General features: G+C 40.1%; 1 protein-coding gene across 6 annotated transcripts in view; it reads left to right on the top strand.

Moving 5' to 3' along the window:
- col14a1b (collagen, type XIV, alpha 1b) overlaps positions 1 to 25,641 on the top strand; it is a 320,908-nt gene that overhangs the window by 163,337 nt on the left and 131,930 nt on the right. For all 6 annotated transcript variants that reach the window (XR_013493638.1, XM_033637164.2, XM_033637162.2 and 3 more), the window contains 3 exons: positions 3,566 to 3,688; positions 5,053 to 5,202; positions 17,170 to 17,286. Coding sequence is in view for 5 of the 6 variants with exons in the window: in XM_033637164.2 (XP_033493055.2) it covers positions 3,566 to 3,688; positions 5,053 to 5,202; positions 17,170 to 17,286 (390 nt within the window). In the remaining variant the exon portion in view is untranslated. The remainder of the gene's footprint in view (positions 1 to 3,565; positions 3,689 to 5,052; positions 5,203 to 17,169; positions 17,287 to 25,641) is intronic.

Raw genomic sequence — 25,641 nt, 5'->3', positions numbered from 1 at the left:
CCCGGGACAGAAAATGTGTCATTTTTGGTGAAAATATGAATTCCTAGTGAATGAGATTCATCCACCTGGGCCATTCAAATCTGTTGGGAATATTGGAGTTGTGCCTTTAGTTTAAACTTTTTAGCTTAACTGTAATATCTAGTGTATTGTTTCATAGTAATTATAAGGAAAATACTTTAACCCTTCCCCTCTAAAAGTTGATGATACATTTTAACAGCACCACCAGTAGATGGTAAATGTCTCAGTAGAGAGGAGCACTTTGCTCAGGTGCAGTCTTTCTACCTCAGCCCTCCCTGCGTCTCTGTGCAGCTCATTACACTGGAGACAATTTCAGGGGAGTTAAAAGAGATAGCAACATGTCCTGGTAGCTCAATGTTCAACATCCATTTTCCTTACTGTAGAGCTGAAGACAGAAATATGTTGGAAGCGTTCTTTTCCCTTTTGTTAAATGTGACTGATTGCTGCTGTGAATGCACCAGCAGAGCCTAATGATTTTCTCTGCTGCCAAGTGCATTACAGAACAAACACTCGACTTTCAGCGAGGAGGAAACGCTAAATTCAAGCCATTCATCTTTCCATTCCGTCACATCATGTCTCCCGTGCAGCGCATTACACACATTAGCAGACGCTAACGACATTCTCCGGTTTTTAAACGACGGGGCCTCCGACACCCGGTGATGATGAATGGTTACTGTTAGCAAGTGAGGAATGGGAAGATAGCCCAGGGAGGAGCGACAGGGAATGCAGAGGGGGGAGATGATTGGGTTTTTTAGAGTGAAGATAGATGATGTGACAAAGGGAGCCGGTGTAATCTGGGGATTTGAACCTATGAGGGATGGGCTGAACGCTGAGGGAGGCATGACAGGGAATGCAGAGAGGATGATTGGGTTTTTAGCCTCAAACTAAAGATAGATAATGTGACAAAAGAGGCAGAAAAATCTGTGGGTTTGATCCACTGAGGGATGGGGTTATCACTGAGAGAGGCGTGGCTGCGAATACAGAGAGAATGAGAGTTCTTGGTGATGTAAGAAAGAGAAAAAACAGGTAATGTGACATTATGAACTGTGGAGTTGAAATTATAAAGAATCATTGAAAGAGATACGGCCGAGAACAGAAAGATTGTTGATTTTCAAACCTTCAGAGGGGAGGCAGATATTGTGACATGTTTAATCGGGACATTTGAAGCAATGAACAATAAGCTGATGTCTCACAGATGAAAAACTGAGGATGTTTGGATTTTTAAATTCTAAACATTTGGATCTTGATGGAGGAGAGAAGGATTTGAACCAGTCAAAGCCTGAAGAGATTTAAAAAATGCTGACATTAAGACAAATGTTCAAAGGATTTTGGTTTTCAGGATGAAGACAGAAAGGTTTATTTTTTGAAACAAGGGCAAAGTACATAAGTAAGTACCGTCATAATAGCATGCACTGGGGCCCATCGTTACCACCTTACGCCACTGACATCAAGCCTCTAAACAAAACTGATTAAGAATGATTTTACTTTCACATCCTTGTAATTATAATGTTCATCTGGGGGCTGAGGGTAATTTGTCTTTTTCACAGTCTAATTTTGGCAGGTATGGAAGAGTCACGGAACTGTTTGTTGTTGTTGTTGTTGTTGTTGTTGTGTAGTGATGTCAGTTTAATTTGGTTCGGTCAGAGCTGTGGAATATTTAATCATTCATATTTTACAATGATCAGTTATTGTATCTGTATCAGCTATGAAAAGCAGGTAGTTATTGGTTGAAAGAAATCTATATCCTGCATCCCTATTTGTATTAACGCTATGGTTTCCAGTCAGTATATGGGCTGAAGTGGAAGACATTGCAGAAGGAAATGGTAGAAAAAGATTATGACTTTATGAGTCCTTTACGGTCACAACAGTAGAATTACACCATGTTAGGAAAGCTGTGGCAGTGGCACGTGATCATACTTTATGATTTGGCTGCAGCACTGTAAGCTATACAGTGATTGAAAATCCCTACCCCCAGGGATGCAGGAACTACAGCCTTTGAACAAAACTGAAACCAACTTTGTGAACTTAGAATGCAGAATTAGTACCAGAGTTTCTAAAATGTTCCAAGGGTGCTGAAGAGTTCCTTTGGTCATTAATGGTCTGGCCATTAAATCTCCAGTTCCTCATTACTGTTAGGCCTGAAGGGCGAGGACACAGTAAGGAGTGTCAGAGAGAACTCAGAGGATGATGGTAATTTTCTCAGGACCAGTGAGGGCACAGTGAAGATAGAGAGTGCAACAGAAGAAGAAAGTATAACGTGGGGATTTGAACATGCGAGGATGCAGCACATACTGAGAGGGGGGACTAAACGCAGAGAGCTTTTTAATGGTTAACGGCCGCAGAAGGTGAAGAGGGAAAATGAGGCAGAGGAGCCGTTATAATCCAGAGGTTTTAGTTGGTGAAATGGTTAGAGGGATGGATACTCAGGGAGGAATAATGGGACAGGGAGAGAATGATGGGAGGTTGTTAGCATTTGAAATGTGCAACAGAACGGCAGATTCACTCGGAGGGTTTAGACCTGAAAATGTCTCATGTTTCCCATTAACCAAAGGGATCCTGAGAAGATTTGAATCTATCAGAAGAAACAGAATGGACTGCAGAGAGGTTATAAAATGTGTGTGAGTGCACAGATGGGCTGAAAATCACACATTCCTCAAAGAAAGGACTTTTTAAAATGTACTATTAATACCGTCCTGCCATTAGTTTCCTTTTCTAAAGTTCTGTCCCAGTTGTCAGTGATAACTCCTCTGGATTTAATATCTCTCTGATAGATTAATTCAACTGTACACTCAGTAACAGCAAAGGAACATTTTTCACTGTGCTGACTGTTGAAATTCTATTAAGTGTTATCAAATGTTATCCTTCTTTGACTCTTCCTCATTATCTTCGTCTCGCTAACTTCTGTCCTTCCAGCTTCTGCCTTTACTTTCTCTCTGCTGTGCGATGACAGTTTCCTTTAATCATTCTGACATGCGGAGGATTACAATTTTGGAAAATGTATTTAATTTGATTTACTTTATAACTACATTGTATTTTCTTATGTAAAGATTCTTTTTTTTGCCATACTTCTTGTTTAATCCATTTGCCTTCCTTAAACCTTCTCTCCTGCTCTTACATTTGTCTCTTTCGTGTCATCCCCTCTCCACCTCCTGTCTTGCTCTTGTCTCTTTTTATCTGATTATCCTCTCTTCCTCTAATCTTTCCTGTCTGTTTCTTTTTCAGTCTCCTTCTCCTCTCTCTCCTTATCTTCTTTTTTTTTTTTATCCCTCTCCCTGCTTTTGGTCCAGATGGAGGTCCTTGTTGCATGTCGCCCACCTCTTTATCAACATAAGAGCTGTTAAAACAATACAGGGTGCATGTGGATCAAAAGGGTCAAATGAATTCCTCTAAAAAACACAGATGCATGATTATATTATCTTTCCATGTCCTCTAAAATGCATTGTATTTGTATTTCTAAATGTAGATAATGCACTGATCATTATTTTACCTTGCTAACATTTCAGAAATGAAGTTTTTAATCAAAACATAAAATCTGTTTCTTCCTCAGTTCCTCTCTCAGCTCCAAAGAACCTGCGGGTGTCAGAGGAATGGTATAACCGCTTTAGGATCAGCTGGGACGTTCCTCCTTCACCCACCATGGGCTACAGGGTTGTCTACCAGCCTCTCTCTGGTAAAGTACACACACAAACTGTGTCAGTCAGATGAAACTACATTTTACTGTTTTGTTTCGAGTATTACAGATTCCACAAAATAATATATCCAAACACTTTTTAACCTTTTGTAATATAGCCAAAAATCTGAAAATTGTTAGTGTCTTAATAACTTGGATATTTTTTTCCTGAACAAGTCTAAGAGTCTCCTTAGAGGACTACTTCACCCCTTAATTGATCATTTGTATATCAGTTACTTACCCTGTGATTTGTTGAATTTATAAAGAAAACTTTGTTTTCCTTGCATTCCTCCTCACTGAAAGGAGAATCCAAAACGAACAAAAAATGATTGATATCTTAAATTCATTGGGGTCCCCGTTCAACAACCGCAAAACTATACCAAAACACCCGTTAACAAACACCCACATAGCTTGTGCCATAAAATCCAAGTCTCATTTATCAAGTCTTTTGCTCAGGACCTCCCAAACAGCGAACACTTTCCAACGGGGAGCTGAACAAAAAGTGAAACTTATCTCTGCTCCCTTTGAAACCAGATTCCATTGACAGAAACAGTAATTTTACCTCACTGAACACAGGAGCTGCTGCTGGCCTTCGTTGTTTAGTTTGTTTGTGTTACTGTGTTAATTTGGTGTTTTGAAGAGTTAGCTCGGATTCACCAAAGTCCCATATTCACACAAACTACCAGCAGCTATCAATCAGCCAGGTAAAAATGACTGTTTTTGTCAGGGATGTTTGCCTTTAAAGGAGCAAAGATAAGTTTTACTTTGAGTTCAGTTCCCCGTTGGAAAGTGCAGCCTGTTTAGGAAGCAGGGAGCATATGACTGGATAAATAAGAAGTGGATTATACAGCACGAACTGTGTGAGAATTTGTAAGTGCATGTTTTGAAAATATTTTGCTGCTGTTAAATGCTATTCCCTTTTTTTTAGGTAGTTAAGAATTTTCTCCGTTTTTGGATCTAATGAGCAGTAAAACTGTTTTTTAGGACAATCTATATGAGGTGTTTCATGGCAGAGATGCATTCACAATGATATGAGATGAAGTTCACTTCAAACGTGAATGTGAACAGTCTTGACAAAAAGATTGGATATGGGGAAATAATCAGAATTGTGCATTAGGCCCTGTAATGTGAATGTAGCCACACAAATAAAAGACACAATTTTCCTGCATATTGTTTTCGTATTCTTGTGCTTTTCAACTTTTTGGTACTATCTTGTTTTTAGTTATCTTCCACTCTCTCCTTACTCACTGAAATTGAAGCTAATGATCATCTCTGAAGTCACCCTTCTGTGCTCCTTCCACTCACTGACCATTTGCCCCTCCTTGATGCATCTCCTCAATTATCCCGCGCCCCCCCCTCTGCAGCCCCTGGACCAGCTTTGGAGACCTTTGTAGGAGAGGACGTGAACACAATGCTGATTGTCAACCTGCTGAGCGGGACTGAATACAGTGTCAAGGTCATCGCCTCCTACACCACCGGATCCAGCGAGGCTCTTTCAGGGAGGGCCAAGACCTGTAAGTTAAAAGTATAATAGAACTAATAAACATACCTGTACCTTATTGCTCTTCTCCTCAGCTTCCGCGCTTTCTCCAAATAATTCACCAACCTTTAGGATTTATTTTTAAACAGTGATTTAAGTAATTGTGAATCAGACAAATTTAAGTTTTCTCTTCCAAAACAGCCTCCCTGCACATTTCAGTGTGGCAGAATTCAAACTCTAATGTGGACATAAAGAGACCTCTTTGTGTTTGACAGATTTCGCAGAGCACAGAGTAACATTCAATAAAGTAATTATATATTTATGTTTATAATAAATACCTTGCTATGGTTTATATGTCACCTGATAGAACTACATCCCCGCATTTGTTTCCCCATAGTTTATATTGCAATTTAATGCCATTTAGATAAACAGCTAATATCATCAGTTATCATACCAACAGTCACATCAAATCTCAATCTCTTCTTTTTTGTTTTCTGTTGCCCAGCTGTTGATAGCTGGTTTTAGCCTTTTATTTTTACACAGAATATTTTTCGCTGGACATCCATGACAGCACCAGCTGCTGTTGGAGAGAAAAATCTTTTTCTCCCCACCAATTAGAGGAGCCAGTCAAACACTTCAGACGTTAATTCCATCATAGCCATCTGATGCTCTTTGCAGCAGTCACAACTAATTACAGGATACAGTCTTGAAATTTTATTGTGACCATTTTCGATGTAACCAGAACCACTGATTAAAAGATTTAGATGGAGGAGTTTTCAGCCACTGCCTTGTTAGCGCTACAGTCCTTCTTTATTTCTCTTTGTTCTTTTAAGAATGGATAGTGGTTTACCATGAAGATGGTGTTAATTGGTTTGGGCTTTTATTGACGTACACTGTATGTCTATCATCCTCTTTTCTTCAGCAATTGTTCCCCAAGAAATTTTTAGTAATTTGTGTTTATTATTACTAGGGCTTCAGTGGTTTGTGTATTTGTACCAAGCAGTCATGGTTAGGTGCACGCAGTCACAAGCAGAATGTATTGTATGTAGATTAATGCATACGCAGAACCAAAGTTTACAAGCGCCAGTTTTGCCCAGTAACTTTCAGCTGAGCTTTGTTATGAACCAATGCTGTTTTTAGCACAATAAGCTGATCATGGTGGGCACAAATGAAACTGCAGAGCAGAAAGACCCAGCTGTGGGTTCCTGATTAGCTACAATAGCAATGGAGAGGGAGTTGGGTATAAGAGAAGGACGGTGTGTCAGCCTTGCTTCACTGTTGCAGGGTCTGTGAATGGGAACACATCCAACATGCACACATTGGACGCATCACCCAGATGTGCTGATCACCAGGACGAGGAAAAAACAAACTGCAGCGAGACTCCTTATCACTGCTGCTTCCAAGCAGCCTCAAGACGCCACAGCAGAATAGGATAAAACAATTACTGAAGCAGCTGGCATTTACATCGACATATAGCCAAGGTGGAACTAATTAAAACACACAAGCAGTCAGGCTGGTGAATACAGTTTGCTGACAGAGACGCTAAATGCAGGTCAGGGTCAATGTGGATTGAAAACTACATCCCCACGGCGACATTAGTAACCCTACCCAAGCACAAAGCACAACAAGATACGACTGTGTAGTTGTGTCCATAACATAACAAAATTCTCTTGGTACACGACATTAAAAAGAAAAATATCCAGCAGGGTTGGAAATGTACTTTTCAGTCCACCTGCCAGTGTTGCTGGTGGTTCTCAATATCTACCAGACACTCAATAGATTACCATTGGTTTGTTTTTTTGGACAGTTAGTGAAGCAAATCTAGCACCCTCTTGCATATTTCACCAGCATCTGGCTAGTGCTAATTTCCAACGCTAGTGTCCAGCAACATTTATTTTCTGTCAAAAATACAAATCATTTCTGTCAAGCTTCATTCATCAGAAGTGTTGAATGCCCTGTCATAAATCAGGCTTTTAGTCTGTCTTTGGCATCTGCACTAGTGTCTGCTCAAAATAAATGAAAAGGGAGTGCCCACTAGCTCACCTGGTAGAGCGGGTGCCCCATGTGCAAAGGCCCTGTTCTTGTCACAGAGGCCGCAGACTCAATTCCAATCCACAGCCCTTTGCTGCATGTCGTCCTCACTCTCTCCCCCCCCTCATGTTAACAACTGTCCTGGCAATTAAAGGCAAAAAAGCCCTAAAAACTATATTAACATAAAAGAAAGAAATGAAAATAAACTTTTTTTTTCACTGTGTCGAATTAGCACCAAACCATGACTTCTGTGTTCCATTACCCTTAGCTACACATGTTTGTAATAGTCTTTGTAACTGCAGTACATTGACATTTTTCACGACAGTTTTTCATCTAATTAGCAGTAAAATCTGGCTCAGTGGGCAATCGTGGCCTATGAACCAATTTTAAATGGCCTATGGCTTGTCTCTCAAAATATTCTAAATATGGCTCATCACACAATATTGGTTAATAAAGTAAAATTACTCCACATTTTTTCTGCTCACTTCAGAATGACAGAACTATTCTTACAGTCTGTAGACATGCACCAAGTAGAAACTACATAGGCAGAACTAATGTGTTTTCATGAACAGGCGGTAAACCAAAGCAACCCAAAAGTTACCTATCAGCAGACATTTTCTGCTAGGTAGCAAACAAGGCCACATCAGAGAAGTGCAAAGGTCGATGGCGAGGGATGCTGCTTTTGGGAGTCATGGAAAGTTTAATATGTATTCACTGAAAAATGAAAGTTGACCTTGTCTCGTTTTTTTGCTTTGTTTGTTTTTTTCAGTAACCCATATCATGTTAGATGCAGCTTGTCCTAGGTATTTTCAGATACATTTATCTGATCCCCGTTCAAGAAACACTTCTGCTTTAACCAAAATAGATCAACTAGCCACACACGACTTTAACATCCCTCCTCCGGCAGAATTTTGTTTTAAGGAAAAACAAGGGCAAAGTTTTAAAATTCAAAACATGTTTGTCCACATCATGATGAACTATCATCAGACTGATAATGCTGCTCTCAGACAATCTTCTTATTGGTAACTTAATTGTTTCCTTGGCATTTTCTAAACCTGATCATTTATGTACCTTCTTATCGTTCTTCTCTGTACAACGATCTCCACTAATCCAATCAGGGAAGCAGCTGGACACCTGCAAACATCAATACCTTGATATCTATCTGACACTTTAAAGGAAACTTCACCTAATCACATCCCAGCCCTGGAACGGACTGTAGATGTAATAGATTTGAGTAATCTCACCGGCGATGTGGATCCTTCCCGCGGCTTTTTGAGTGTCTGGCTCGGTTCGATCAATCAGTGCTTCTCAAGTACAGCCATTTGAGTAGGAGCCTGGATTTTCCTCTCCTGCATGATAATTAACCACTTCACTGCAGGCTGGCCTATTGGTGAAATAGCTGTTTTTGTAACTGAAAGGTCTGATTCACGGTTGATCTCTATGACAGCCAAAGTGAATGATAAAAACCACGTGACCTTTTGAAGTGTCCTTGAGCAGCACAGTGACCCTCCACCCTTTCATCTACTCTCATTTCTCTCCGGGTAAGAGCTCTCAATGCAAGTGTCAGCTTAATCCCCGAACATGTAGCTCTAAATGGGTCGCAGGCACGTCACTTTGCATCGGAGCCACACTTTCCTTCGCTTGCATGACAATTAAGCACTTCTTGGTTGATTTGAAGGACAAGTTTGGGGGGGTTAGGCAAAGAAAACCTGAAGAAGATGGGTAAAGGAAGAAGAAAGATGGAGAGATGGGTGCAGTTGAAAAGAGAGTATAATGATATGAGGCCAGTGAGATCCCAGGAGGTGAATGGAGCGTCTGTCATTTTGCTCAGCAGCATGTTAATGAAGCAAGTGGACCAGTAGAGATGAGTGGACTGATGCTTCAATGTCACACAGCAACACAAGTATCTCAGTAGTTGAGGACAAAAGGAGACTGGAGCTTCAGATTTTTCTGTAATACCTTTTCACTGAGCTTTGGGTTTAAATTCAGTTTTACAGTTAGTGATGGATGAACATTGTCATTTTAGCAAAACCAATGCCTGTTGTAGTTGAAAAGATACTGTACAAGTGCTTCATGTGAAAGAAGTCAGAAAGACCTGAACAATAAGCAGAAATACAGTAGCTTCTGCTATTGTATCTACCTTTAATATTTAAATTATACTTTAACTTTAATCTGATGAGCTGTGGTGCCTTTTGGTATGGTACCTCTGGAACCAAAAGTAACCCTTCAGACATGGTACCTAGACCCTAGTGTTTCCACCACAAACAGTACCCTTAAATGTGGGCAGGGTTGTTGTCACTCACTGCTCCATCCAGCACTTCCTGTATTTCCTCAGTACCAGTGACACAGATGGAGGTCTGCACCTCGTTATCGTCCACAGAACGAGGCTGCACGCTGACATTTTCAGAACAAAGTAGAACAGAAATATCATTGATGTATTATAGAAAAGTCATTTATCTTTTCATAAATGACAAAAGGCACATCTGCCTAATTTTCGCTGTGGTATTGTGATACTACTCAGAACCATGATATTTTCATTGGTATTGCACAGTGGGTCCCAATTTTGGTACCGTGACAACACTAATCTGGAGGGGGTTCATCTGCAAAAACTAATGAAAAACTAAACAACAATATTCGGTATTCGGTACTCGGTATTCGGCCAAGCGTTTAATAATATTCGGCTTCGGCTTCGGCCACAAATTTTCATTTCGGTGCATCCCTACTTTGGTTTCAGGGTAAAATATGAAGATGGAAATAAACATGTTGACAAGACAAAAGCAGTGTGCCGACACTGCAGAACAGCGGTCGGGTATGTACTTGGAAACACGTCTAACATGCTAACGCATCTAAAGCGACACCACCCGAGTTTGAACGTTAACCGGCACGACTAGAAAAAGCAATCTGGTGCAAACTACGATATCGTCGTTGTTTAAAAAGAAAGAGCGTTTCCCTGACCATCGCGCTAAAGAAATAACCAACGCCATTGGAGTTGAGTAAAATTGTTTAAGCTGCACTTTAGATATAAGCATGTTTTGTTTACTGCACTTTAACAAAGTGGGAAAGCTAAGTAAGTTCCTAGTAAAACTGAATCTGAGCAGGCTTTAAAGCTGACCAGCTGCACTATACTTTTTATTTTAATTGAGTAAAACTGTTTAAGCAGAAATTTATATTTATATTTTTCATTCAAAAAAATGTGTTAAAAAAACAGCAGGATTTTATTTTTCACTTTTATATTTCTATTTTCATTCAAACAATGTGAAAAAGCAGGATTTTATATATATTTTTTTCATTCAAAAATTGTGTAAAAAGAGTTAAGTGCTGTGGTGGTATGTTTCAATAAGATTACCAATAAGTAAAAGATATTTAATAGTTGTCTATTTTTTTTATTACTGTACCGAAAAAAAATGAACCGTGACTTGTGTACCGAGGTACGTACCGAACCGTGATTTTTGTGTACCGTTACACCCCTATTATCCAGTGTTGACACAGATCAAGACACAGGTTAAAGTGCAGCCACACAATTTGGTAAAAAAAGAGATATTTTAAAGGCTACAGTAGAATGTAGGGTTGCACAATATTGGAAAAAACTGACATTGACAATTTTATTTTTATTTTTATTTTTTAAATATATATTGCAATATTAAAAAATCCAAGAATTTTCACCAGATGACTTAAACTAAGAAAATTAAAAAATAGTGGCGGGGCTTTTACTCACCACAACTGCAAAGGGCTAACAGCTTCATTTGAAACAGACTACACTATAAAAGGGCCGTTATTTATTAATCCCTCTGTATCTTTATATTTTTACTTTTTATCCGCTCCCATTGCCTTGATAATAGACTCACACACAATGACATCACACACGTCGTTAAAGACGACGGGGGATAATTGGTGAGTACCATCGAGTAGTGTGTCATGTCTGTCACGGCACGATTTTATGATTCCACAATCATGTAATGTGACATAGTGACTTTCAGAACGGGCAGAAAAGTCGTGTAGTGTGAACCAGGCATAAATCCACTTTTACCGTTTCTCCCTCTTGCATGACGTTCATTTTCAGTGTGTGACTGCAGCGTGTGCATGAGAAGGAGAGCGGCTGCTGTTGTCAGAGAGGGAGAGAGGGAAGCGGAGCGGAGCTTCAGAGCTGCTTTTCTGAAGCAAAAAAAAGTTTACATGTTCTAAAAAAAGAGAAAACATCGCATGTCCTGCGATGTGACTATTGCACATGCGCACATCATGATGCCGATGTTCAAACGATAGCGTGCGTATGCGTAATGACGTGAGGTATTACGTGGTATCGGATTGGTCATAGGCTGTACTCGCCGATGCCCAATGTTGCATTTTAGGCAGTATTGGAGGCATTTCCGATACTGGTATTGGTATCGGTACAACTCTAGTACCATCCACAACTTTTCACAGTGGAAATGGAAAAAAAATATGCAGCGAACTGAACTGCACCATACCATACCATACCGCACAGTGGAAACAGGGCTTAAGGGTGCAAAGCCCTAGTGATCAAACTTCACTTTTTAGAGTGGCCTGTTATTGTGACCACCCAAGGTACACTAATAAAGCTGTTTAATCAGCATCTTGATATGCCACATGTGTCAGATGGATGGAATATGTGGAAAAGGAGAAGTGCTTACTAACACGGATTTTAACAAATTTGCACCCGATATTTGAGAGATAAGCCTTTTGTGTGCATAGAAAACATTTTAGATCTTTCATTTCATCTCATGAAAATGGGACCAGAAACAAAAGTGTTATTTATTTTTGTTCAGTGTATAGAAAATCTACTCTGTACTTGTTTGGTCATTGTGAGTAAAGTTATTACTGATATTTCTCAGTTTTCTTCTGTGTGAACTTTAAGCATCAATAGTTAGGGTATACTCACATTATGGACCACAGTGTATTCAGTCACAGCAGTGGTAGTTTGTCTCCCACTCTCTGCACTATGCTCTTCAGATGCTGAATTGAGAACCCCTCTGTGTCCTCTAATTGAATCACACGCTGAGATTTTTACATGAACTCCATGCAGAGATGCATTATGCATTTCTACAGAGTCCAAAATAATGCATATTGGATATTTGGCTCAACTGGAAAGTGTTCTGTTTTGTCAGAGGGAATGTAAAATATATTGTGATGTACAAGGCTATTAACCAACTCACAGAACCATGCATGCTTATGTCTTTCGGAACAGTTGCTGCTTTCAAAAGTTGGGCGATAAAAGTGCATACATTCCATTTGCATAAATAGAGAGTGTGTGGGTTTGTTTGGGTGCGTGTGTGTGTGTGTGTGTGTGTTTGTGTGTGTGCATAGGCTGCACTTCGAAAGCAAAGACAGTGAAGTTATATTACCATCTCTGTAAGTAACACTGTGAAAAGCATGTCGGTGTCCTTGAAGCCAACAGGCCATACTTGTCATAATTTGTCATCTGGAAACACAATGGCATGTGGTTTCCCAGATGTGAGCTCAGTACAGTTATATAGCGTGCAGAGAAGAATCCTTATGGGCATTATTTACTGTTCAGAAGAGTTTGTTTTTACATCTCAACACTATTTCAGTGTCATAATATCAAAATATGGTCTCTGCAATCCATTTACAACTACATGTGCGGGCCTTCAGCTGACACTTGCATTGAGGAAGTCAGGGTCGAAATATTATAGGATATGGTAGTAGTAACCACCACAGGTGACTGTTATAGAAAGAGAGGAGGGATGGGAGAAATCTTCTTTCACAGTAGGCTATATGTAATTTAATATCACAGTAACGGTATATATCATGATACAGTAAATGTTCTGTAAATTCAATCAAATAATAGTTTAAAATAAAAGAACTGTACTTCATCACAATATTAAAATGTCTCTTTTATCTTTCATCCAAACAAGAAAAAAATAAAATTAAAATTCTTTCAAAATGGAAGCTTAAAGGTTCCTTAGAACATCCCAGCCTCCACCTGGAGAGGCTGGGGTGAAGGAGGCAAAGCTTTGCCAGCAGCAGCAGCAGCAGCAGCAGTGGTGTGTAGCAGGGATCAGTGAGTAGGAAGCCATGTTTAAATGGGCCGCCTTGTTGTGAGAATGGGCTGTGATTGGTTTGTCCTTCAAACAGCTGTTTTTATTCAAGTTTCTAGCCATAAATTACATTTTACAAGATTACATTTGAACGCATCATGCTAACATAATAATTTACCTTTGCCCACTACTTATTTTTTTTTCTGAAAAGAGCTTAACCCTATGGGCCCTAGGTATTTTTGGGGTATTTTTGCTGCCTTTACTTTTAAGCTCATATCACAGTCAGGACAATGTGGGCTATCCAGATTTGCCATCATTCCATGTCCTTCTATGTGCCTGTATTTTATATTAATTTTTATATCAATGAAAAAAACAAATCTGTGTTACTAAATTCTTACATTTTTACATGTATCTCACCATAGCAAGTTGGAAGTTGACATATTCTGTCATATGCATGCAGAGGGGAGACTCTCCGGAATCTGGCAATATAAGAACCATGATGGTGGGACATTCTGTCACTTCACAGTTGTCCAAAACATGTGGTTTGTGCCAGGCAGACATAATTGCCAGTATTTTTTCATTATTGCAAGAAATTCCATTGACTCATTCACAAGTCAAAATGTGTTTTATCTGAAAGAAACATGCAATATTTACATCTAAGATAACAGAAAAATAGTCAACCAAGTGCAATGATGTCCTCCAAGATAATATTTGCCACGTTGTTTGCAGTAAACAAAATTTGTTGTTGTTTTTCAGTTTCAGTTATATACTGGGGGGGGCATTTTGGGCATTAGGGGGGACACGTGTCCCCCTCAATGTATATGGTGACTATGGCCCTGTCATGCATGCATAATTAGGCTACAGTTGTCTGGGTGTGCAAAGGTGAATTGGCTGGTTTTGTCATACAAAGTGATGGAGTGTCAACTGGACAATATGGAGATATTTGCATCTTGAAAGCCGGACTACAAATGTGGATAGACAGGGAGAAACACACGCAAGCCTAAGACATGGTAAGATACAATATTCCTCACTATATGAAGTGACTGATAACAAGATCTGTATAATGGATTGTAAAGAAATTTGTCAGGTTTTTATTTTGTAGACAATTAATCTGTATTTATAGCGTGATGGGATGACAGCACAATGATGTGTGTGGTATCATTGGAAAGCTCTGGTCCTGCACTTTCATGTGATATGCGTGGCATTTCTGTGCGATGCTGCATTCGCGAGTAATCCATCCAACAGTAATGTGTGTGCAAAGCTGTATGAAAGCTCTGTTATACATATTTTTAGTGTAACTTTATGATTGTTTTTCACTGTGAAAACATTGGACTACCACAAGTGCTTGGTCTTGTCAGAAAGCTACAATTCCGCTGTTTCACGTGATATGCGTGGCTTCTCACTATAACGCACGGTCGCGGAGAAAATCAATAGAGAAGAACAGGTGTGAATTTGGACGCACTATGCGTCGTTTGGGCCCATAGGGTTAAACACATAATAATGTAACTCAATGCAGCATCTTAGTATCGGGCACCCGCTGCTTAAAGCTAACGCTAAGTAGCTCCTGTCGTGCTTATACACAGATTTGTTGTTCACAATGTAGCATTATCAGAAAAACAATTGGGTGCGTCCCCTGACACATCAGAAATGAGTTTACTGCGTCCTTTTGTCCTAAAGGCATCCCAGTGAAGATCTTTGTTCATCCCAAACATGTTTAGTATTGTCCCTGGGATGATGGGATGACATTAGTCTTGAGCCCTGCTTTTCAGACTCTGCAAATGTGATGTGACACAACAGAAAAACATCAGCTACTGCCATACGTGAATGTCATTTTATATGCCGACCGATGGCAGTCAACAAGGAGAATATCGGCAAACACTGATGTTTGGCTGCAAAATTGGTATCACGCAATCACGCAAAAATCCTGAGATCAGGCAAGAATTCAGCCCTGATTTGCTACACAACCTGCCCCAAATAGCTCCCATGGTAGAAACGGCCAAATCTCTACCAGTGGACATATTTCTACTGTCATATGGTATATACCAGGGTTTTTCAAACTTTCTGTGCCCAAGGCACACCAAAGGGCAAGCCAAAATCTCAAGACACGCCTTTATTTATATCTGTGCACAATAGCTTCCATAATGTGTTATCACTCTTATCGCGACACAAGACAATAAAAATAAGAAATAATGAGGCAGGTAGCTTTCATGATACTGTCTACTGACATATCTTTTTTTTTTTCTATGGTAGTGCTGGTGCTTTGTTGCAAGTTGCTCTGGACAATAAAGCAATCCATTGTCCTTTCTCCTTTTAAATGTTGTCATCCATCACACTGGCTGCCAATCAGGGATTTGGATGTGTCACAAACTAATAATTCCCATTTGCAACAGTGACAAATAGGTTCCCTGTGAAGGTTTATTTAAATTGAATTATGTTTTTAGTTAGAGTTTGCCTCTTTAATGAGAAAACTAGTCCATACCCATTGGTAGTTTTGTCACCTTCTACCTATGCCAATCCTCAATGCCTATGTGCAGTTTCACATAGATTGACCACGTCAGTAAGTAGAAAACATGGGACTGACAGAATGACTGACTGACAGTTTCTGTGATTATGTACAGCATACCATACCATGACTTAGTCATACCAAATAGAAAAAAAAAAACATTCGTCCACAGGGGGAGCCACAGCGATCGGTCACATTTTAGCCATTTTTAAGCATTTTTCTGTTGTTATAGCGCCACCCAGTTGCCAATTAGAGTTAAATTTCTCCAGTCACCTTGAGGCGTCCTGTTCTACATATCTACCAAGTTAAGTAAAAATCGATATGGCGGTTAGGCCTAGATAAGAAATTAGCTCTCTAGTGCCCCCATTTTGTTTGATGGGGTCAATAATGGAGGGGTCCCCTCAGATTATGTGTGGTCATATGCCTACAAAGTTGCGTGGTGATCGGTGAAACCCTTGAGATGTTATACACCTTGATGTGATGAGCCATGCCCTCCGCAATATTCATTGCCTTATAGAAGCTCAGTTTTAGTAAGTTTGCCAACTTTTGCCAAGAGGGAACTTTAGATATTGGTCCCTAGATTATGTTCACTGAGTTTCATGCAGATCGGTCAAACTTCCTAGGAAGAGATCGATTTTAAGTGTTTTTCAAAAAATTCAAAATGGCGGAAAATCTGTATAACCAGAAGTTATAGGTTCTTGAGGCAAATTTGTTCCTCATGAGGAGAGGCACCTCTGTGCAAAGTTTCATGTCTCTACGACATAAGGGGCATGAGATATGTCCTTTCAAAGTTTGCAATTTCAGTCGGTTGCTATAGCGCCCCCTTTGGCAAATTGATGTAATATTGCTTCATTCACATCCTCCCATGACCCTCTACCACTGTGCCAAATTTCACATGGATTGACCAAGTCAGTGAGGAGAAAAACGTGGAACAGACACACACACACACCCACAGACAGAGTTTTCGTCATTATATAGTAAGATGGGTGTGCACAACATACTGATACAGTCAATTAAAAAATAATTCATAACTTTTTTTATAGGCCCACTTGAATATTGCAATAATAATGAGTGGTTATCAAAAAATCCCACAGCACACCTGGACTGGCATCACGGCACACCATTTGAGAACCACTGGTATATACCATCATATCGCCCAATCCTGACTGAGAGATGGTGAGAGATGCTCCTCAAGCATACCACTGTAGAAACCTTACTGTCCCCTTTGTGGAGCACTGGTTTTTAAAAATGCCACTAATGCACATGTATCCCCTGCTAAGACTGAAACATGCTTATTTTAAAGCAAAGGGAGAATTCACAAACTAAACTCCAGATTTTCTTTTGTATTTCTTATTTTTGTTAATGTTGTCAACAATGCTTTACATACAGATACTGAAAATGTATGCTCCTCAAGGAAAAATACTCCATGAATAATTTCTCTCTGTCCTTCCTGCAGTGTATCTTGGGGTGACTAACCTGAATACATACCAGATGAGGATGAACAGTTTTTGCGCCCAGTGGCAGCCTCACCGACACGCCAGTACCTACAGAGTGGTCATCGAGTCTCTGCTCAGTGAGTACTCACACAGCGGCGTGGTCTGTCACTACTTATGGTGTTCTTTTCATTGTTCTGTCTACACCCTATACCCTACATACCACACCCATATGCTATAGGTGTTAAAGTACGCAATTCATCCAATTGTTGTGTAGTTGGAGGGCAGCCTGGGATGACAAAACATGCACAAAATGATACTCACTATTTTAATTTCAAAACTAGTGAGTGAATCTCCTGTGGTGATAGAAAATCCTGAGAATAAATCAAGAGAAAAGTTGGACCACCTGAAGTGTTATTGGTTGATGGAACACAGTTAATACTGTAGTTGTTCATGTGCCTGTGAAACTATTAAAAAGTGCTACTTTTCTGTTGAGCTATCACCAAAAAATACAACTAACAACCTACAGGCACATTTACATGTTACATTTTGTGTGTGTAGTATACAGTCTGTGCCAATAGAAACATCTTTAAACAAAACAACTTTGAAGTTGGTTGAAGGTGTGGTTTTACCAACTTTGATGCCTGAAGCATTTCCACACAATTATCTTTTTGAGCTGCACCGTTTCACGTCACAGTCCATCATCTACATACACAACCTAATCCGTCCTTACATTTGCAACATTACCAATCGTAGTCATGCTCTCACATCCCAGCAGATATTGTGTGTTGCGCTGCGTTTCTTTGCAAATGGATGTTTTTTGTACAATGTGGGAGATGCTGAGCACTTGAGTAAGGCAACTGTATGCAGGGCGGTCAGAAAAGTGTGCTCGTTTTACAGGCATCTGCCTTCTTTCTGTTGGCTGAGTAGAAGTCTGTGTTAGTTTAAATAGGCTTAATTATTTAACAGAACATGATATAGATGAGAAGACATTTATGTGTGTGAAAACAGCATTATGTTGGGGATAAAACAACTGCACAGTCAAACAGCCACTTAATATTTACTTTACAATGTAAAACATGATCTAAATGAGGTACCCCCATGAGACTATGCCGAGGTCTTACCTGTTTGAACAATGTTTTTATATTTCATCCTAAACTGCTGCCAAGTGCGCTTCTCCCCCGCGGGATTGCACTTAAATGAAATAAATTAATAGGCTACCATTCAAGCAGTTTTCCCCTGTAATATTAAAATAAATTAATAGGCTACCATTCAAGCAGTTTTCCCCTGTAATATTAAAATAAATTAATAGGCTACCATTCAAGCAGTTTTCCCCTGTAATATTATTGTGATTGCAAAGGACTACATTTAAACTTACGCATTGACCCGAGCAGCAATGTTCTCCCACGCCATCTCCCTCTCTTTTACAGCTGCAGCAGTGTTGCACTTCTTTTTGAGAATGTGTTCAGATTTCTAATTCTAGTGGGGTGAAAAACGCAGCCCTCCTCGTCCCCCGTTGCCATGGTGACTCGTCAAATCGGAGCTCCATTGATGTTGGCTTTTTATACTTGTGGTGCACGTGCTTAACTCCAGGTGAAACTACTCTGAGTTGATTAAACTGATTCAAATCAGCTGTTCTGGAACCGGAAACTCAGAGTTTCCTATCTCAGAGTAGATCAACTCAGAGTTCAGGATTAGACTCAGAGTTTGTTGAACCTGCTTTGTGAAACGGACCCCTGTTCAGTATGACGCTTTAGGGGTGGCTGTAACTCATTCATTTCCCTTGGGGATTAGTAAAGTATATCTTCTTCTCCTTCTTCTATCAGTTTGGTACGCATTACAACCAGAGTTATACATTGAACTACCCCATTATATTTGGAAAATAAAACAGCTTAAACTAGGGTTGGGAATCACTAGGTACCTCACGATTCGATTCAGTTCCGATTCCAAGGGCGACAATTTTGATTCTAAAACGATTCTAAAACGAGCCAATAAGAAAATTTACACTAGATATTGAAAAACATTATTGTAATAAAACTGGGAATACATATCCAGTGCATACAAACTGTATTACTTATTGTGGTTGAGATGACTACACTCCACCAGTTTCCTCCGGTCCATCCTCCTCATCCACAAATCTCAAAGGGACTCTCCTGTCCCTCGTCGACGTCCTTGTCATTTCTCCTCCAGTATTTATAACTGACTATAACTATCTATGAACTATAAAAAGACGAACGATGGAAAAACTACGAACTATGTTGAAAACACGATGAAAACACGGCAAAAAACACTCAAAAGCTCTCAAAAAAACACAAATACTATTATTTACAACACTAAATATTATTTGCAAAGAAAACTCCACCCAAACTCCACTAAAACTCACCAAAACTCAGCTAAAACACCGCTAAATCACTCCAACTTGCACTCTCCTCATAAGCTGTCACTCTCCTCCTGCTGTGCTCACTTCCCTCCCCTCCTCCACAGGTAATGACGTCACTACTGTAATGCTCTAATGTATATATATCACTGGAAAGCTCCGCTTCTCAACTTTCAGAATCCGTTGGAATTACGTGAATGGTCGAGAAGTTAAGGTAATTTGAAAAATAAATATAAAAATAAAATAAAATCGATTATGAGTTTTCCACGCTTATGCTTGCATCGTTCAAGACAGAATCTCGATGCATCTAAAAATCGATTTTTTTCCCCCCACCCCTAGCTTAAACTATGTTAATTATAATGCTCTCAGTGCCATGACAGAAGAGGCGACATTCAAATCAAATCAAATCAAATCAAATCAACTTTATTTATATGGCACTTTTCACACAACAGTAACACAAAATGCCTCACAGAGGTTAAAAACAACAAAGATCCAAAACAGAAAACAAAAAGAAAAGAGAAAACCCAACCCTCCCACCCCACATAGAGATACGTAAATATACATATACGCACACACACACACACACACACACACACACACACACACACACACACACAAGCTATCACTAAAGAGACATGGCCTAGCACCGGCAAGGAAAAAGCCACCTCTGGGGCCCGTCCACACCGAGAGGGCCCATGGTCCACGGCCACAGGGAGCGCCGCCATAGAGACACCCCGACCCGGGCAGACATGAGGCCCCACACCGAGGTGCAGTGCCCTACAGCCACCCAGGTCAGAGCAGTCTCCCGACGGCACCCCCATCGGGAGACCAGGAACAACTCTCAGTGTGGTAGGCCCCCGTGAGGAAACACTGGAGCTAAAAGCTGAGGGACTAAAACAGTAAGATAGGATAAAAGGTATAAAAAGAACCAAATAAACAAAAAGCTATTTAGCTCATAAAATTGAGTTAGTAGCTAGGTAAGAATGATCTAAAACAGAGACATAAAATGCATCCAAACTAAAACCTATAGGCTAACTAAAATAACAAAAGATAAAGGTTAAATGAGATAAGAATGTAAAAAGAGGAAGGGTAAGAATATAAAAAATAAATAAAAAATAGATAATAGATGGATAAATCGGTTATAAGAGGAATTAAAAATAGATAAATAAAGAGATCAGTTAAAAGCCTGATTAAAAAGATGAGTCTTGAGCCTCTTTTTAAAAACATCAACAGTCTCTGCAGCTCTGATGTTCTCCGGCAGGCTGTTCCACAATCGGGGGCCATAATAATTAAATGCCGCCTCCCCGTGTGTTTTAGTCCTAACTTATGGTATGGTTAAAAGGCCGGTGCCGGAGGACCTCAGGGTCCGCAAGGGTTGATATGGTAAAAGCAGGTCAGATAAATAAGAAGGCCCAAGACCGTTAAGACATTTAAAAACTAATAAAAGAACCTGTCTGCCCCTCCAACCCCCAAACAAAAGTGAGACACACTTGGACACAAGCTACGCTAAGCTAGCTTGCTGCGGGGAGAACACGCAAACTCTGCACAGAAGTGCTCCCCCAGGTACCCTCGTCGTAAGGCGACAATGCTAACCACTGTACTACCGTGCCGTCCCAAATGATGATGTTATTTAAAAAAAAAAAAAACAGGGAAATTTCTCTCGCTTTTCAGAAACAGAAAAGTTTATTTTGTGTCCTTTTTGTGTGTGTTTGTTTATAACTACATTACTACATTTAATATTTTAAAAGAGACATTTTTAAATTTTTCATACTGGTAAAAAGACACCCGAGAAGATGGGTCACTTGCTGCTTTTATGGTGTAATTTTTAATGAATTAAAAATGTTAAAATATGGGGAAATTACATCCCTACTGTGAATGTCTTTTTTTGGTGTTGGTTATTGTTGTTTAAAAGATCTAGCAGCATAACAATATTTCTCTGAGATGATAAAGTTCACCTTGACCTTTATTTAGGGGGAAGATAAATACAAATGCAGATCACGTGCACACAAATATTCACAGTCCTGGCTCTCCAGATTATCTGTTTGATTTTAAACTGAGGCTGCCAAGGTTATTAAACATGACAGTGTATCTCTACCTCTGCATTAACCAGGAAGTCGGATACATAATGTTGTAAATACAGCTGTGATTCTCCCACAGTAAATTTTTACAGTAAACTCCTACACTGCATATCTGTGCTCGTAGGAGTTTGGGGGGAGGGGGGGGGGCTTATGCATACTCATACATGCTTTCATCAGTGGGAGTTTCAGTATGCAGGGCAGGGAGAGTGTCCAATTTTCTGAATCCCTAAGCAGCCTGAGATGACAAAGATTTTGTTGTATCCCATCAGAGACGTGCTGACAGCCTCAAAGGTTTAGCTATGCATTCAGACACTGAGCCGCTCTGTAGACAAGCAAGGCTTACGGATCACAGCCCAGCTGACATTTACATTTGCTGCGTGAGGTAAAACACAGGAAAAAAAGACAAAAGGTCGGTATTATGGCTGCCAAGCATGTTGGGATGAGGTTTATCTTGTTACAGCAATGACAGTAATTATGCCTTGTTGTCTGTTCTGTTAGGAAAGCTTTAAGGAGAAGACACGAAATAGAAAAAATATAGAAATAGCTCTCCTCATCAAGGTCTCTCTGATGAACATTTGGTTGCACCTGCAGCCTGTTCTGTGATTGTGGGATGATTATTTCATAGAAACAATAAAAACAGAACAAGTGCTTCTATTTGAGGTTCAGCGAGTGTGTGTGGGAGTGTGAAATGAAGTGAAATTAAGGCCGCTGTCTTCATGAGGCACAGCAGACGGAAATGACAATCAAAGTTTCTGCAAGAGAATGACTAACAGTGAATGAGCAGATGTCTTTAAACTCGACTGTCAGGTGATCAGACCATCAGAACGATCATGCAAACATTCTGTCTGCATCATAAAACTATTAGAACTGGGACAGGGCTTTTTTTTTCATGTTTCATCTGCTTTAATACAAATTGCCTACACAGACCCAAGACAACTCTTAAGTACAAGTTTAAGTTCAGTTTATTCACAAAAAAATGTGAAAAATACAAGTACAGTCCATGACAAATAATGGAGATATGAAATGGGACACCCTGACAAGCCGTCTAAAGCTTGAGAATGTTAGCCCAGACATGAAGCAAGTAGTATTTTAAAATATGTTTCCTAGATTTAAGGAAAAGAAAGAGTGTGTAATATACAGTCATGCCCAGGTCACACTACAGGATATCACCCCGATTATATCATGACACAGCCTCGTATGATGTCGGCTCGGATCGTGAACGACAATCAGTGTCGTATGCAATAATCCATCGTTTTATCCTGTGTAGTGTGTCATAGTAGTTGAAAACCAAAATCAACTGACTTGAACATAGTTCACCTGCGGCCTGAACTCTCAGTCTTACACCTTCCTCCTCTTGCGCATGGATTGGAACTCCGTGCCGGCTTGTGCGTAATCAAACGCATCAAGGGAGGTTGCTGCGGAGGCGATTGTCATTAAGTTTTGTACTTTTGCCTCGGACAGACGACTTCTCGTGGCTGTTTGGATGTTGTTCTGAAGGCTGAATCTGCACTCTGCTGCCACACTGGAAACTGGAATTACCAGCGCCACTTCAGCCACAGTTTTAAAGTTGGGGAACATTTCTCCCAGAGAAGTTATCAGAAGTCGGCAAGACTCTGTGAATGAGGGGTTTCCTGATCCTGCAAGCACTCGCTTCACTGGGAGGAAGTCCCGCAGCATGCGCTCCTTCTGCACCAGTGGTTCAGCTGCAGCGGTGTGTGAGCCGTAGTGGTCACAGACGCACTCCAAGCCAACGAGGTGGTCATGCATCAAGACTAGACAATAGCTAATTAATGCGTGCACTCTGCCGCCAAGTCGGTAGGGGTGGTAATTGCAACCGGTCAAAATGACCGACGGCCTTCAGATTTTCCGGTCATTGTTGTAAAAAAACGGTCAATGACCGAGAATATCCGGTTAACACGACCCCTGGTTGGAACAGACAAAAATGTCATGTAGTGTGAACACGGCATAAGATTTACAATCTACCAAACTCCGAAGATTAACCAAGATCCAAAAAACTAAACTACTCTAATGCTAACTACAAAATGCTCCAAAGACATTTATTCAATCAGTCGAAACATTATGTAGGTAAGATACCATAAATAGAGACAAGGCAAGTGGAAATAACAATACAATGTAAATGGATTTCAGTGTAACTGGTTTAGAAGTCCCCACAGTTTAGGGCGTTCAAGCTTTTACATATTTTTGTAGTAACTGCTGCCTGAGGCTCTTTTTGAAAACAGATAACAGATAAAAACAACTGATGACTGTTAACAAGTATAATGCAGATTTAGGGTACCTCCATAAAACTGTATCCAAATAGTTCAAGCGGTTTTTGAGAAGTGATATCAAAACCAACAATTGTCACAATCACCCCCGGCCTCCTCTAATCAACCCTGCCTTTCCACTCGCAGAGACAAACAACTCAAACAGTGGAGAAACTCAGGCAAGAAACAGCTTGTAAAAATAAAGATGCCACGTCGGTTGCGTGAGCACAGTTCAAGACGAAACAAAGCTAAATGTAAATACTGTTAAAAAAACAGCATAGCAATGTAACGCAGCATTGTCATTGTCAGTATTGTCGGTTTCGAGCTAAATGTGTATTAATGACACCTGTTACCTAGAAAGGTTGAAAAAAGATATACATTTCTTCCCTGTTCCAAAACCAAAATCGACTCTGAAAAGTGTAGGGTTAGCTAGCTAGCTACTGAAGATATAGCCTACTGAATATATACACATGCTGCTTTTGCTTTTTAATGATCATAACAGTGAAAAAAAGCCCAACCCTGCTGTACAGGAACCAGTGAAGGGAAGCAGGAAAACTTTGCAGATATTCAACCAGCTGTGTGTCATGGCATTGTGCGCAGATGAACATTATTTGACTTCCCCTGGAGATCCCTGCCCATCCAGCGACAGAGGAGGATCGGGTGCTGGCAGCAGCACAAGCTGAAGCCAAACACTGTTCATCTGCACACACTGTGATGCCACACAGCTGGTTCAATATCAACAAAGTTTCCCTTTATATTTATTGTCTTCTGTCGTGATCACCAGTGATGTGGTGGTTCACTTTTACACTGTGATCTGTAGCCTGTAGTTCGGCTTTAGCTTCTAACTATCTTTGTCTTTTTAACCTGTTGTTGCTGCTCAGTCAGTTTGACATCCTGGATATATCCTTCAAGCACATTTTGCAGACCCCTCTGTCTGCTTCTCTCTGGAATCACTATTTCATTTTTTCCAAAAATATGACAATATTTCTTTAGGGAGTGCAGTGTGGGCTCCATGCTTACTCTAACAGCTTGTTGGACCATCACTAAGGGGCTGCGCTAAGCAAAAGGTCATTTGTCTTGAGTGATTTTCCATCCTATCAGTTCTTCTGATCAGGCTTCAAGCTATTTGGAATGAATATCGGCCGTTAATGATTGGTGGGCGATTGAGTAGACGATGCTTCTGGGGGTGTTCAATTTGTAATCTTCCGTTTTGAGTTTATTGTGTATGGAGAGATTTTTTTTGCAGCAGCGCTCTGACGATTAGCAAGTAGTGCATACTGTATAGGGAAAACACTGTGTTTCTGTGTGTCTTTAGTTGTTGAAGAAAAAAAGGTCAATTTGCGGTGTGGTACCAGCGTAGTGCATTAATTTGAAAGACACTGTATGCAAACTGTACATTTCTTGTGAAAATGGAAATGTTCTTTGAAAGAAGACAAGGCATGTAACAGGCAGAACTTAAAACGTCGTCTCAGAACATCATCAACCAATGCAGCCAGGGTACCTTGCGTGTCATATCTGGATGTGGAAAGTCCATGACCAAACGTCAATATGTGACAAGGTCAAAGTGAGAATATGTTGTTCTGACAGGAAAAGTGAATATTTTCAGTAGTTTGCCACACCAATAAATCTTGATACAGACATCCCTTTAATTTAGCCTGGGATATTTGTGTCTTTGTTAACTTTAGGATCTGGAATTTAAAGTTCTGTGATCCATCATATGGAGTAATTTTACCTGTACGAATCTGACAGTAAGGGTCAAACTTTATATATTAAAAT

Source organism: Epinephelus lanceolatus, chromosome 16 (genome assembly GCF_041903045.1).
Source record: "Epinephelus lanceolatus isolate andai-2023 chromosome 16, ASM4190304v1, whole genome shotgun sequence".
Taxonomy (NCBI): domain Eukaryota; kingdom Metazoa; phylum Chordata; class Actinopteri; order Perciformes; family Serranidae; genus Epinephelus; species Epinephelus lanceolatus.
Note: the sequence above shows the minus strand (reverse complement) of the source record. Positions and strands in the feature narration are given on the sequence as shown.